This window comes from Onychostoma macrolepis, chromosome 17, assembly GCF_012432095.1.
Source record: "Onychostoma macrolepis isolate SWU-2019 chromosome 17, ASM1243209v1, whole genome shotgun sequence".
NCBI classification, from domain to species: Eukaryota; Metazoa; Chordata; class Actinopteri; order Cypriniformes; family Cyprinidae; genus Onychostoma; species Onychostoma macrolepis.
Genome location: NC_081171.1, coordinates 8,781,572 through 8,797,193, shown reverse-complemented (window position 1 = coordinate 8,797,193; position 15,622 = coordinate 8,781,572). Strand labels below are relative to the sequence as shown.

Here is a 15,622-nt window from a genome sequence, read left to right as displayed (position 1 = left end):
TTCCACTCAGGTCTGAAAATGTTCTTGGGGAAATTCTAGTTTATGGTTTTCCTGTCACTTTACGCTCTAAGCTAAATGCCCATCCTGCATCTCATTAGCATATATTATTTTCATTTGCGATTTGAATTAGTGGCTCGGAAGTATGAGTTGTGTTTTTTAACGAGATGTAGCCCACATAATCGGATTGCCCCCTCCGGGTAATGGTGATCTAATTACCAATAAAGTGTAACGAACCATCAGAGTGTAGATGATTTTGTGACGGCTTGACTTTCTCCTTCAGTTTTCCAGTTGCACTGGAGAGAAGACTCAGTGGCGCGTGCCGTTTCGGCACATTTTGCGCCACACTCCCCCCTGAAATAAGCTCCTTCTCGTTCTGTTGACAAAGCAAATTAGAAAATTGAAAAAAAAAAAAAAATATCGCATCTCTCAGCTTTGCTTTGGTCTGCAGAACGGATCTTCGTAAATAACATCTAGTGGACGTCGGCTCAAGGTGGAGTATTTTATAATGTTGCAGAGGGCTGTTTAGATAACATTTTGACTGATCAGCATCAGACGCAGACGAAACACAAATGTCTTTGTCTTGTGACCTCCCTGAGGATGTGGCTACTCATATTCTGCTCGCATGACAGATCAAACTCAATGTGATAAGCAGCTGCCTTCCTTTTATTTGTATTTTTTTTTAGAGTTGTGAGGCATCTGATCCTCTTGACTTCGCATAGCATCTTTTATATGTCCTGTATATTAATATTTATGCACTCAAGGTCTGTGTGCATAACGGAAAGATGAAAAATTCTACTAGACAGTGTTGTAAAGTGCTTTGCATTGTACTCTGGTTTGTTACCTGTAGACCATAAATCATTATCTGAATGTGTCTCACATTCAAGTGTTTAGGACCTTCATCACTTTTTCTTTTTTCTTTTAAAAAGCAAGAAAACAAAGCAGCGCTGTCCTTGAAACACACCGCGATATGAACCACTGAAGGCCTTCGTGCATTTTTTCTTTTCAGTTGTGTGTTTGTACTTCTGAAAGAAACTTTGACTCTGTTTACTGTCAGCAAAGTTATTTCATATAAGTTCTCCCCCCATGTTGTTTTCCGTTCGCCATATAAGAGTGTTGATGTAGCAAGTTCTGGGTAGATTAAGTATTGTCTGGCAGCTGTCGGTGTTTTGTGGACCCGATAGCCTTGGCAGGCAAATCAGCAGCTAGCAGTGAATTAAAGAGCGCTTTCTGCCTCATCAACATGTTTGATATCTCCATAAACTACTCTGGAAACACAGTGGCTCTTCAACGCAGATGTCCCACGGACACCAGGCTCCCTCGAGATTTCGCCTGTATCAGCAAACCTAATTGAAAGGCTGTGGGAAACTGAAAATCTTCTGTCGGTAGTTTAAGTAGCAATGAGCGACTTGAAGGACTAATTGTAGTCAGTTTACTTGAGTTCAATTCCTCGACTGGATGATTGTTGTGTTGTTTAAAGGCATTTTTAGATCTCGTGGTTATGAGTAAGCTTTCATTCTGTTTAATAAGATGTTTGCAAGTGTCAAGCTGCTGAAACTTCAGCCCTCCATGCTGGTCTAATTAGTGCGATAAACAAAACATCATAAACACGGTGCCTCGCTTTCTCCATAATCTAAAGCAAAAGTGTCTTTATTATACTATAAATGCTGTAATAATGCAACAAAGAATCAAACCCATCTTGTTTCTCAATTAACATTATGTAGTGCGCTCTAAAACGTACACAGTGTTGCAAATGCGTGTCCATTTTGTTTACTTGCTAATTTTCCATTAAATGTATCCCACAGCTATTTCTTATTCTTTTGCACTTGCTAAACGACACGCCGTGAGACGCAGATTAAACCGAAAGTAATGAAGTTGTTCCGAAAAAGATCCCACACTATTTAGCGGCAGACTTGAAAATATCGACTCTTATATTGATGAAACAATCAGCTACGAAAAATTGTCACTTCCATTTTCTCTTTACTACCAATTGAGGAGCATCTCACCTTATCAGCTCTGCACAGACGGGCACTCACAGGGAGAGAAGGTTCATCTTTTAGCCACTTATCAATTTGTCCAGGTGATACAGTGGGGCAAACCTCTTTGCTCCTCACACAGCAGAGGAGAGCAAGAACAGCACAATTGATGACTGTAATGATTGGAGTTTGCATTCTGGAACAGGACTCTAACTGTCTGGCTATCAGAGGAGCGTATCGCAGAATACAAATAAGGCCACACTTGCTTTGTTCCTGCTGCTGCTTGTTTATTACTTGCAATTTTTTGTTGTTTAGTTTATCCTGAAAGGTATATCAAAATGGCACATTATAATATTGTGATGGAGGTTAACAGCAAAACAAATGAAATGGCCCATGGAATAAAAGAGGGATTCAATTATGAAAGATGTGGATTGGGGTTTTAGCAGTAGACATTGTTGCTGTAACCACGCCGTAACTTTAATGGATCATTATCCAACATACTGACAACGTCCGATAAAATGAATAAATTTGCTCTTTGTGAAGTGACATACATACGGCCAAATATGGTGACTCATACTCGGAATTCGTGCTCTGCATTTAACCCATCCAACATGCACACACACAGCAGTGAACACACACACACACCGTGAACACACACCCGGAGCAGTGGGCAGCCATTTATGCTGCGGCGCCCGGGGAGCAGTTGGGGGTTCGGTGCCTTGCTCAAGGGCACCTCAGTCGTGGTATTGAGGTGGAGAGAGCGCTGGACATTCACTCCCCCACCTACAATGCCTGCCGGCCCGAGACTCGAACTCGCAACCTGGATTACGAGTCCGACTCTCTAACCATTAGGCCACGACTTCCCTTCTTTTTTTTTTTTTTTGTATGGTTTCAGACTTGTGGAGTCTGTTTATATACTTTTAATATAAAGATTTAATTTAAGCCTCGATTGTTTGCATAGTGTTTGCAGAAGGACCAGGCTTTCTTGCCATCTTTTATTTATTTATTTATTTTTTGTATAATTTTATCTGCTTGCAAAATCATTATGTTTCAAACTCCATGTCCTATTCCACTTCAAATACACAATGAGTAATTGGACGTGCTAAGCATTTTACACTGTGCCAGCAGCAGAGTTGTATATTTGGCTGGGTACTTTTCAATAATGACCTAAAATCATCATCCAAAAGTATTAAGTGGCATTCAGCCTTGTATTTAAAAGTTTGGGATTATTGAAATTAATTACATAAAAAATTGTAGAAGGTTTGGAAATTGCATTAAAGAAACAAGTCCTGGGATTTTCATAAAATTATTAAAATATAACTTATTTTAGATTAAAAAAGAATATTAGCATAACCAATGTCCATGAACCCATTTTGGTGTAATGAATCAAGAAAATCGTAAATCATGTCTGACTATGCATGACTACAGTATGCCATGTTTTATTTATTTATTTTATTATGATTTATTTCTTGGTTATTTCAGGTGAAATTGAGTAACCAAAAGAAAAAGAAAAAACATTTTATTTTAGGGTATCTTAACTAGTTGCTTAGCATGCATATAACTATAATATTAGTCATTTATTAGTTGTAATTAAGCACATATTAATGCCTTATTCTACATGACCTTATTCTACATCCCTAGTCCTAAACTTAACAACTTACTAACTATTAATAAGCAGCAAATTATGAATTTATTGAGGGAAAAGTCGTAGTAAATAGTGACTAAGTGTTCCCTATTCTAAAGTGTTACCAAAAATGTTAATGATTCATTATTATAATAATGATTCAAGATCATTTTTAAAAATACAGTATTTGTTTTTACCATGCATAATTTTTTGAAAATAATGTTGATTCTTTCTTTCTTTCTTTCTTTTTGAAAGAAAGAATGTCTGAAACCAACATGAATGAAAAGATAACATTTCTTCTTTTCATTGATCTTGACCATTTTTATTTGTCATTGACCCATAATAGAAAAATTGCACTGAGCTTGTTCTGTATTTGCTCCCTCTTCCTGTATGGAGCGCTGACATGACGCTCAATATAGTGTGTGAGCGTGACAGACTATTTCCTTTCATGTATCACTTGCTCAAAAACCAAGAGTTTATTCGTCCTTTTACCCTCCTGGATACGAAAGCATTGCAGTATTGGAATTGGAACGTGGAAGAGGGATGAGATGGATGAACGAAAGAGCGTGCAAGAAAGAGACACTTATAAACTCTTTGATGCTAAATGTAAAAGAGTGTTTCTGTGATCAAACAAGTAATACAGCAGCAAGAGGCTTTCACAAAGTGAAAAGTAGATATTTCATAGCACTGTGTGTGTATGTATGTGTAAGTCTGTGGAAACAGATTTAGCAAAGTGCTCTTTATGTGTTTTGACTCATTTTCATCTCATTAATATTTTACAAGAGGGCAGAGATATGTTTTCTGTAACTTTTCATGCAGGAAGAAAGGCCGGGTTACAGTAACGTACAATCCTCCTTCCTCTATAAATACGGTCTCAAGGGACCTGAAGTATCATTGAACACAAACACTTCATTAAAACTATACCACACATTGACAAGCTTATGAATATCTATCCATTAAATACATAAATAAATAAGTGTACATAATATAGCCATAAGCTACAAGAGGCCATTTACTATAGTTAAAGGAGCCATGGCATGAAGTGGAACATAAAGAAAACAATTATTTGTAATAGTAATTATTATGGATGTCAATTTAGAATAATTAAAAAAGCAAGATGGTGTGTAATAAAAAGTAGCAGAAAACAGGGATCTTGAGAGGCATTATTCAAATTATATTTGACTTTATTTTTATTTGACATTTGTAAGTCGCGTTGGATAAAAGCGTCTGCTAAACGACTAAATGTAAATGACTTAAACAGTGTTCCACTTATAGTTTGAGACACTGAACAGTGTGATGCAGTATTCTTATATGTAATTATTCATGATTAATTTGGTTGATGAATCTGCATGCCATGCAATCAGGTTGATATGCTTATATTAATCTTCTAAAAACATAAGTTTTAGACTTTAAAGATTTTCGATTTTAAACATTTTTTACAAATATTTTTTTACATTGTTTTTGCTTGAGTTAAACTATGAAAACATGAACAGAATTTCTAGAAAGGATACTAGGCGCTTTTCTGAAAAGTGCATGTCTACATTGTAATACAAAAGAAGGTTAAAGCTTCAGTAATATCTTTCTACAGGAATTTTGAATTCTGAGACAAAAATTTATCTAATATATTTTTTTAATATGTTTGGGGAAAAAAAAGTTTTTTTTTTCTTGTATTCCTTACATATACAGTACAATTTTAACTGCAATCTTTGAAATAAATACCATGTTTTCTCAATATCTGTGGTTAATTTCGAAATTGCTATTAACATTTTACTGTACACATTACTATGACTAAGACAACCTTTATTTGTTTGAAAATACAGTAAACAGTTATACTGTAATTGTGAAATATTATTAAAATTTAAAATAACTGTTTTCTATTTTGATATGGTTTAAATCATAATTTGTTCCTGTGAATGCAAACCTAAATTGCCAATCATTATTGGCACAGGATCCTTCAGAAATTATTCTCATATGGTGACTTTGTGTTTGAAAACTGTTTTATGAAAATTGTTGAAAACTGTGATGCATTTCATGGTTCTTTGTTTAATAGAAGGTAAAAAAGAATAGCATCTTTTTGAAATATACATTTGTTTGTAATATTTCAAATGTTGTACTGTTAAATTTAATGCATCCTTGGTGAATAAAAGAAAAAAACAGTGAGACAAAGTCAATATCAATAAAACACGAGGTTTAATTAAAGACATAAACAGAGAAGAATATACACAGCATTCCGGTCTTTGGGAAAGTCTTCCAAATGAACTTGAGAGGACTGGCCCAGATTTCTCTCAGGGAGATCTTTCTGTGATAAATGCACTCTGCGGTGATAAACATCTCCCTTGATACAATTTATCATCTGTCGTCATTTTCCATGCTGCAAGAGATAAGAACAACACCAGATTTGGTTTAACATAACCATAAAATATATCCATGCAACCCAGAGGGCTCAGGAGGGGGGTAGAGAGAGTGCGTTAGAGAGGATGAAACGGTTGCAGAGAAAGAAAGAAAGAAAGAAAGAAAGAAAGAAAAAAAAACGGAAAATGCTGATTTAGCCGGTCTGAGCAGCTGACAAGGGCCCAAAACCCGTTAAAACTACCAAACCAGCTTAGGCTGGTTTCCACTTTCAAAACACATAGTTAATTCATGACATTGACGATGGATGAAACATTTCCTCAATGCTTCCTGCTCCACCGATGCTCATTGATGCTGTGCTAATTAATTTATAGTGGGAATCTTTGCAGCTACATTTGCACACAGCCTCTTGGATCCATGAGGGCAAACACTGCACACCTTCCTGTTCCATTAATCATTCTTATCTCTTTCTCTGTTTTAGCTAATGCTATTGATTTAGTCCACTTTCACTGCATTATGTAAATCAATGAGCCAGATTCTTCACCTCCAAAGACGGGGGGTGCTAATGGCTGATGAATACTTTTCATCAAGCGGACAAGTTTATCAGGGGTCACTAATGCTAATAGATTATTCAGGATCCTGCTAGAACAAAAGCAAAGCAAGAGGTGACCGATTTCAAGGGCAACTGCGTCATTAAAAATTAATCAACACAGAATAAATGCATCTCTTCATTGAAGCAAATACAGGAAAAATACATAAGGTGAAACTGAATGGCAAAAAGTCACAAAATTTACCAGAATTCATCCCATGTGTTTGTTGTTAATGTAGATGCTGTGCAAAACTGATGTTTTTCTCATCCTTTTCAGGAACAAGGCAAAATTGGAGTCACATTCAACATCGGAACGTCTGACATTACTGTTCAGGAGAGCAGCACCGCTGTAAATGACGGCAAGTACCATGTAGTGCGCTTCACCCGAAATGGGGGCAATGCTACACTTCAGGTGGACAACTGGGCCATCAATGAGCACTTCCCCTCAGGTAAGACCTCTCACCGACTGCTTCAACCTTTGGCTTATGACATCAAGAAGATGTATGGACAACGCACAGAACTGGACAGCAACTGCTTTCGAGCTATTTCTAAAGTCACTTTGTATCCCCAGTGACTGTGCGGTGTACTTTCATTTAGCAACGTCCTGTGAGCCTCAGTCACAACAATACCAACAAACAGTACATTTGTAGCCTCTCCTATTTTCCTAAATTGCATTTAATTGTCAATTAGATGTTTTTTGTTCTTCCATGACTGGAAAATAATGGCATTTTGTTTTGCCGCACTGCTGCGTGGGTTTCTGTGGAAAGCATTGGACGTGGTGTGGAAGTAGCTGACAAGTTTACTTTTTAATTTTATTTCTCCTTTTTTTGTGTATTTTAATTAGTAATTTATTCCTGTGATGGCAAAGCTGAATATTCAGCATCATTACTCCAGTCTTCAGTGTCACATGATCCTTCAGAAATCATTCTAATATGCTGATTTAATGAAACATTTCTTATAATTTTGTAGAGACTGTGATACATTTTATTTCAGGATTTTTAGATAAGTTGAAAAAAAAAAAAGGCAAGTATTTGAAATAGAAATCTTTTGTAAAAAAATAAATGTCTTAAGGTCACTTTGGATCATTTTAATGCATCCTGATGAATAAAAGTATTAATTTATTTGCAATGACTCAAAGGTTCTGAATGGTAGTATATAGTAGGTTTTTCACAAATCTAGTATTATATCTCTTTTTATTTTTTGCTGGGTTTTTTTATTACTTCTAAGAAATTAGTAAAGTGTAAAAGGAAAACCATGTACCAGCAACGTCCCTTGAAGGCAAGTTAGTTCACTCTGTAGCCATCTCAATAACGCCTTAGGCTGCTATTTCCTAGGCATGCAAGCACAGCTCTTATCTAATGAAATGGGAAAGACTGCAATTTTCAAACATTGTATTTCAGCATGTCACATCAGCTGTGTATATCTCTTCCATCTACACTAGCGTTCAAACGATTGGGACCATCAAGATTTAGATTTTTTTTTAAAGCATTTAATACTTTTATTCAGCAAGGATGCATTAAATTGATCAAAAGTGACAGTAAAGTCATTTATAATGTTACAAAAGAGTACTGTTCTTTTGAACTTTCTATTCTTTAAAGAATCCTAAAAAGAATATATCAGTTTCCATGAAAATATTAAGCAGCACAACTGTTTTCAACGTTGATAATAATAAGAAATGTTTCTTTAGCCGCAAATCAGCATATTAGAATGATTTCTGAAGGATAATGGGACACTGAAGACTGGAGTAATGACTTCTGAAAAGTCAGCTTTACCATCACAGGAATAAATTACATTTTAAAATCTATTCAAATAGAAAACAGTTACTTTTTCATAATATTACTGATTTAAATTCAGCCAACCCAATCTTTTGAACTGTAGCGTAGATTTGAGTTTATGAATTTCTGCAGCATCACACTTTACAGCCCCGTCCACTGTAAAAAAACTAATAGTAATAAATGAATATTAAATATTAAATACCTCCTAAATGGCTGTGATTATGCTGCGTCACACTGTTTTGTCAAGTTCAACTTGATGCCATAATTTAATGACACTGAACCTGGTTCCGTCCCCTCAGGTATGTTCTTAACAAAAAGGATTGACATCTTTCCATTTTACATTTTCTTCCCATATCTAGTATTACATCTCTTCTCAGTTAAAAGCAAGAGCAAAGGGGGGAAATCATGACACAGCCAGTTCCTCTAAGCTCACATTTTTCTCCATTTAGCATGATTGGACAAATTGGAGAAGGTCGAGAAGTCTAAAACCTCTAAGGTTGTCATGACTTTATCTATAAAAATCAAGATTAGTACAAAATCATTGAAAGGGAAGCCGTTACAGTGATTTACTTGGATAGCGTTAGAGTAATGCACTATCAGTTGGATCTTTTCTATAATGCAGGTACATGGAGTACATGGAGTTCATTTTGAGGGAGTACTAAGGAGAGATTATACAACGCAAACTTCCTCCACTTGTCTCTTCAGCTGGGTCACACACAAGAGACGCGCTTTGTTGAGCATTGTCATTACTGAGCAAACATTCTCATCAAGATTATAAGAAATTCTAAACGATGCAAACTTCTGCATTATTTTTTAAGGAACATGCCCATGCAAATCCAGTGTAGAGTAATTTGTCTTGTTCATTACACCAGCGTGTCCATTTTTTTCCTGTTTGAGCATCTAAGGGCATCAGTTTGTGTTCCCGTTGGCGCTGAATAAACCCATTTTATGTGGCCAACTCTACTAATGCACCCATTTATCAGTCTGCCATTTATATGAATGATATTAGGCATGACAAATATATGCAGCAGCGTGTCGCCGTGCTGTTCATATGGATGCATTATACAGAAGTCAGCGCCTGCCTGTTTTAGGTCTAAAGTTTCATTTTTGCCAACATGGGCATTTGCAGCAGACTCACATAAGAGCTGGGGAAATATATCACTGAGATTTATAGGTGGCATGGTGGTATAACACTTCTATATAAATGTCAGCAAAATTTACTTTCTCTGCCAAAGTTTCAACATGATAATAAAATATTTATATATTCAGATGGCCACCTGTGAATAGAATATGATTATGCTTGAAGACAGATGTCCCCTCATGGCAGGCTGCTCTTTGCTTTGGCACTGATTTCTTTGTAATGTTTGATTTCTCAATTCGATCTTGTCAGGACGTTGATGAAGAAATATATTTGGTCTCTTTGACGGCGCTGCAGTCCTCAAGTGGTATTGTGAGTTTTTGGTGCGCTGCCATGCTAGTCTTTATTTCATTTACAGGCTAAATGAAGCAGGTTTTTGAAGACCCATGGAGAGCTCTGAACCGCGCTCAACATCTGTGCTTTATTTTCTTAATGCGTCAAAGAACTAATGCCTAATAGTTTCGCCACATCGGTTCCAGAGCTGTGCTTTTGCCAAGTTATTACACCATACCTTGCTGCGCTAAGCACATACAAATAGCAAGGGCAAGTTAGCTCGTTGCATCTTTCAAGCACACTGCCTATTTATCTCGCACAGGTCCCAAGAGGTCAAGCAGAGATGTCTACAGGGCCACAAGCGCGGTCACCTAAAGCTTATGACTGTCATTACAACGTAACCCGAGGCCATGTGCAGAATACTCAGAGAACTTTACTTTGAGAATAAATTGTGCTGCGCTTGTCCATTCACTTTACTAGAAATACAGAGTCAAGTGCCACCACATGTCCTAATACAATTCGCACACCCTCCGGTAACAGCTAACAAATACGAGTAAGCACAAGACGTACTTCTTTTGCTAGTATTACTCGTCGGTTGTTGGCAAGGAGGTGTGCTTTTTTTGGCTGGATTTGCTTGGATTTTTCCTGAAAATGCTGAAGGGAAATTCAACGGTGTCTATTATTTAGGCTGTAGCTTGCAATCTGGAGTTGAAAATCAGCACAATCTTCTCTCGTTCCCTTCACTTTACCATATAATGGACTTATGCAGTGGAAATGTAGTTTTCTAACTCACTGCAAGAGCCAGATAAGCAACTTCTTTTAAAGGAACTGTACCTTGGACTAACAACTGCAAGCTATAAGTCGTTATATTTAGAAACCATAGAAACTAAGTCTTGTGAAGAATTATCTCACGTTGTCACTGATATGCTAACCGCATTCAAACACAAAGAGTATCGAATAGTGTTGCACAAGATCTATTTTAACCCTTTGCAACAGGTGTTTAGAATGATTCTGATTAAAATACAGCTGTTTAATTCAGAGGAAAGTCGAAAATATACAACTACAACTTCCAGCAGGTTCATCGTGCTTAAATGTGAAAATATAATAGACTTAATGACTTCTTGCATTTAGAGGGTATTTTAAAGGGTAATAAAGAAGGAGGATTAACTGAATCCTATCCTTCACAGAGTGAACTTCTCTTGGATGATATCCAAAGAGATTTGTAGTTTAGTCCTTTGATTCCAATTCTGCTAGTCAGCCGCAGGTAAGATGAGGTCTTAAAGGGGTCATATGATGTTGCTAAAAAGAACATTATTTTGTGTATTTGGTGTAATGCAATGTGTTTACGCGGTTCGAGGTTCAAAAAACACATTATTTTCCACATACTGTATATTATTGTTGCTCCTCTATGCCCCACCTTTCTGAAACGCGTAGATTTTTACAAAGCTCATCGTTATGAGAAACTGATTGAACGCCTTCTTTCATTGCGTATACGTTTGGGCGGTGTTATGCAAATCTTCCCACACCGTGACGTAAACATGTGGGGGCGTGTTTGAATGAGACGTTTTAGGGGGGCGTGGCAGAGTCTTAACTTTTATAAAGAATATCTCTTTGGGTTTGAGACTTTAATCTTTGCAACTTTACAGATCTTATCTATGCACAAACAGCTTCTAACACTCCAAAGACAAAGGAAAACATGAAATCGCATCATATGACCCCTTTAAGCCTGACTGTACTGCTGTTGTTTTCATATTTTTATGTTATATATTAGAGGCAAGCACAACACTTATCATTCGATATTGGGGGTTTTTAAATTTAGTGGTATTGGTTGATATTGGTATTTAAATGTTCATGCCCATTTCTGTTTTTTTTTTTAGATCTACATTACCTTTTTGATTTATTATAACATAATTTTATGTTATACAACTGTTTATTATTTTATTAATTTTAATCTTTTTTTGCACATTTGTAAATATTTTACATATATTTTGGTAACACTTTACAATAAGGTGTCATTTGTTAACATTAGTTAATGTATTAACTAACATGAACAAACAATGAACAATGCATTTATTACACTATTTATTAATCTTTGTTAATGTTAGTTAATGAAAATACAGTTGCTCATTGTTAGTTCATGTTAGTTCTCAGTGCATTAACTAATGTTAACAAGCACAACTTGTGATATTAATAATGCATGAGTAAATGCTGAAATGAACATTAACTAAGATTAATAAATGCTGTAGCAGTATTGTTCATTCTTAGTTCATGTTTACTAATGTTGTTAACTAATGAACCTTATTGTAAAGTGTTACCTATATTTTAGATATTTACATATTATATTTTTACACTATATTACTTTTGCTATCTGATACTGACTCAATCTTTAAAAACATGATTAATTTAATAATCTTTGATAAATTAAGTATTTAAAAACAAAAACATATTTAATACATTATAGTGTAGATATGCCTAGATTCTTTTTCACTGTCTACATTTATATTAGTTTTTAGTTCATTTTTAATGTTATTTCTTTATTTATTTAGTTGTAAAAGTATACAATTTTACTATTGGCACCACTTTTTTGGTTAAACCAAAATAGAAAATAAAATAACTTGCATGGTAGAGGCGAAGGAAACTAAAAAATCGGCTTTTCCTTACCAAAATAGAGCAAAAGCAAATGGAATCAGTCCAAATCTTTATCACTCTGGCTGCAGCCCTAAACTGTCCCACACACCCCTGCAGTTTGGCAGGAAATGTCAGAGTGTGTCAATCAGACGGCAGCTTGATGCTATGTTCAAGAGACAAGCGTATTCGTGGGACAGGGGTTACGACAAGGAACACGGAGGGGATGTTATATCATTTTTGACACACGTGTGCGCAATATGATGGCTCGACGGTGTGTGTCCGTGTCTGCATCTTTATGTGTGTGTGTGTGTGTTGAGAAGAAGATGACTTCTTTCTTTATGGCTGTGCAGAGGCTTTTTGATGTCCCTGTGGCTGCTTTGGCAGTTCCAGGACCCAGGCTGGGTAATAGCGAATGACAGCGGGGAAAATGGTAGACGATTATATGCGATGGGCGCTGCTATTCTGCCATAGCACTGACAGTGGTTCAGACCGCCATACTTCAGTCAAATCACCGTATCATTTTTGTACCATCAGCGAGGTTGGTAGAGATATTCAGTTCTCTCATTTTCCATCTTTTGTCGCACACCCTGCTGAAAACTGTTAGTGCAGGTTCACTTCATTCACCATGATGCTCTTGATTTACACTAGTACTAAAAAGTACTATTCTGATACAAGATTTATTTATCTGCTTTGTATTTCTTTAAAGTGCAATCTATACTTAATATGTAATAAAGCACAATCTAAAGAAGCTTAATTTGCATTAAAAGGCCTGTTTAATTGAAAAAGAATGATTATGACTTAATTTATATGTGCAGCTTACTGGTTAGACTGGATTGTAAATTTAGTGAAATATAATAGTGTTTTTTTTATTAATTTTTTTTGTGCTGTAATACTGCATGCAGATATGGTGCAGTGGTACAATGCATTCATTTATTCATATATATTTTTTAATAGAATAAGTTCATACTGTACAACTGCATTTTTTATTTCCACAAAAATCTAGTATAGGATTTACCTTGAAATAGTTTTCACTCAGAAATTGCAGGTAAATTTCACAACAAAGAAACGGTAACACATTGAATTAAACTTAAAATTTTTGAAGTAGAAAAACAAAAAACAAATTAAAAACCTAATAAACATATTCCAATAAACACTTTGCAAAATCATTTTTACAGTGAAACTTAAACTTTCAATAATTGAAGTGTGTGTGTGTGTGTGTGTGTGTGTGTGTGTGTGTGTGTGTGTGTGCGCGCGCGCGTTTTTGTGAAAAGTCAGGACATAGATTTGTATAATGACAAAGGTATGACATAGGTATTACAAGGTGAAGGTGACTTTTCAGGACATTGACCCATGTCCCCACTTTTCAAAACGCTTATAAATCATACAGAGTGAGGTTTTTTTTTGGGAAAGTTGAAATGCACAGTTTCCTGTAAGGGGTAGGTTTAGGTGTAGGGTTGGTGTAGGGCAATAGCACATACAGTAAGTACACTATAAAAACCATTACGCCTATGGGATGTCCCCACTTTTCACAAAAACGAACGTGTGTGTGTGTGTGTAATTGTACAAGATATGGATGGATAGATAATACAGTATGTTATATATAATACAATTTTTAATAATAATAATGATGATGACAATTCATTTGAAATTAATTTATAAAATATATTATGTTATAACATAAACATATATATATTGGCCTATTGCTTATGATGTGATATAAATATGAGACAAAAACTCATACAGGAGCATTTTTTCCCCAATATCTTGAATTTTAGGCCATAATTGCATTTATGAAGTTGTTGCCCTGCATCATATTTGTGAACAGTCAAAATGTAAGATGACATTTCATTTTAATCACGTTATTTTTTCATAACTAATTAATTAAGTAAACATAATTAAGTTATATATATATATATATATATATATATATCCCTTTTTTTATTCTACTTTTGAAAAGTCATTTTAAATTCTTTGCCAATCTTTTTGAGTATGTTAAGTGTGTAGAGTGTATTTTTTCATAAATGGCAGTTACAGCACCATATTATGTGTGATTGTGCAGAGATTGAGCTCACAGGGGTAATCATATGTGGTTACCCCATGCTGTGTCATCCCTGTAGTTGCTGAAGCAAGCTCAGAAATGATGCTTTAGGGTCCCATGGTGCCCTGCTTCAGGAACACCATTTCAGTTCAATGAATTCTAAATCAGCATGTTCCGCAAGCACGCATAACATGTCTCGCCACCTTAATGCTAATGTCTGGATGACGTGCATGATGTTTTTGACCGAAAATCCTTGTTGTTTTTGTAACCTCTCTGTAAGGTTGCATATCCTTTCTTTTGTTAAAGCATTACAGGGCTTTTTTCCCTCTGGAGACTGAGTTCTGATTCTAAAGTCAGGCTTATTCCTGATGCAGTAAATTGCAGTAAAAAAGCCCCACCTGCTCTGTTTGCTTTGGCTTGTCTCCATTATCCTCTGTTTATTTGTGCAACCCTGTTTAATATGAATGAGTTTATTTCATCTTTTTTTTTATTTTGTGTGACTCACATAAGATGACCAGAAATGTGTTTTTTTTTTCTTTCTTCCTTGAGCATGTCTTACCAGAAGGCAGTTCGGAAGTCCTCAGAAACCTCATGTTAAAATAGGAGGAAAAAATGTTATCGAGCATCTCAGAAGCAACATAACATCTACAAAGACCTGACCATCTCCTGTAATCTGACCGAGTCCCATAGCAGTGAGCAGCACACATTTCACGATAAGCAATCCTTCGTCTTTTTGAGTGCGGAGTGCTCAACTGCAATGCAAGAAGACAATTATCTTTCAAAACAAAAAGACGAGATTGCATTTTTGACAAAGAAGGAACCTTTTATCGCAAAAAAGATTCTAGACAGGGTTCGTATGAGCGAAATAGATACTTGTGTATCCTATGAGCCAAATACAATTACTCGTATCAAAAACAAAATCTGTTGCCCTTATAAATCTCTCCAGAGGGGGAAAGAGATAAGCTTTCAATATGAGCTGTCTTTCTAATCCCACGATTAAATGAAACCACCAAGGATGGTCGGATAAACGTTCCCACTCTCATTGTCTCCTCAGATACTGAGGGACGATCCTCTGGAGTCACATTTCTTATTTGGGGATGTGTTTGGAGCGAGATAATGTGCAGAAAGACTCTTTCGATTGAGATACAAGCCAAGTGTAAGAAGAGTGCTCAGGAAGAGAGTACAGAAAAGGTTGGAGAGGGAGAATTAGACAGAGGACTGAGGCAACAATTTGA

General features: G+C 35.9%; 1 protein-coding gene across 48 annotated transcripts in view; it reads left to right on the top strand.

Annotated features, from left to right (window-relative positions):
• Positions 1 to 15,622, top strand: part of nrxn3a (neurexin 3a) — a 295,029-nt gene that overhangs the window by 225,345 nt on the left and 54,062 nt on the right. For all 48 annotated transcript variants that reach the window (XR_009266732.1, XR_009266731.1, XR_009266730.1 and 45 more), the window contains one exon: positions 6,813 to 6,984. Coding sequence is in view for 45 of the 48 variants with exons in the window: in XM_058749467.1 (XP_058605450.1) it covers positions 6,813 to 6,984 (172 nt within the window). In the remaining 3 variants the exon portion in view is untranslated. The remainder of the gene's footprint in view (positions 1 to 6,812; positions 6,985 to 15,622) is intronic.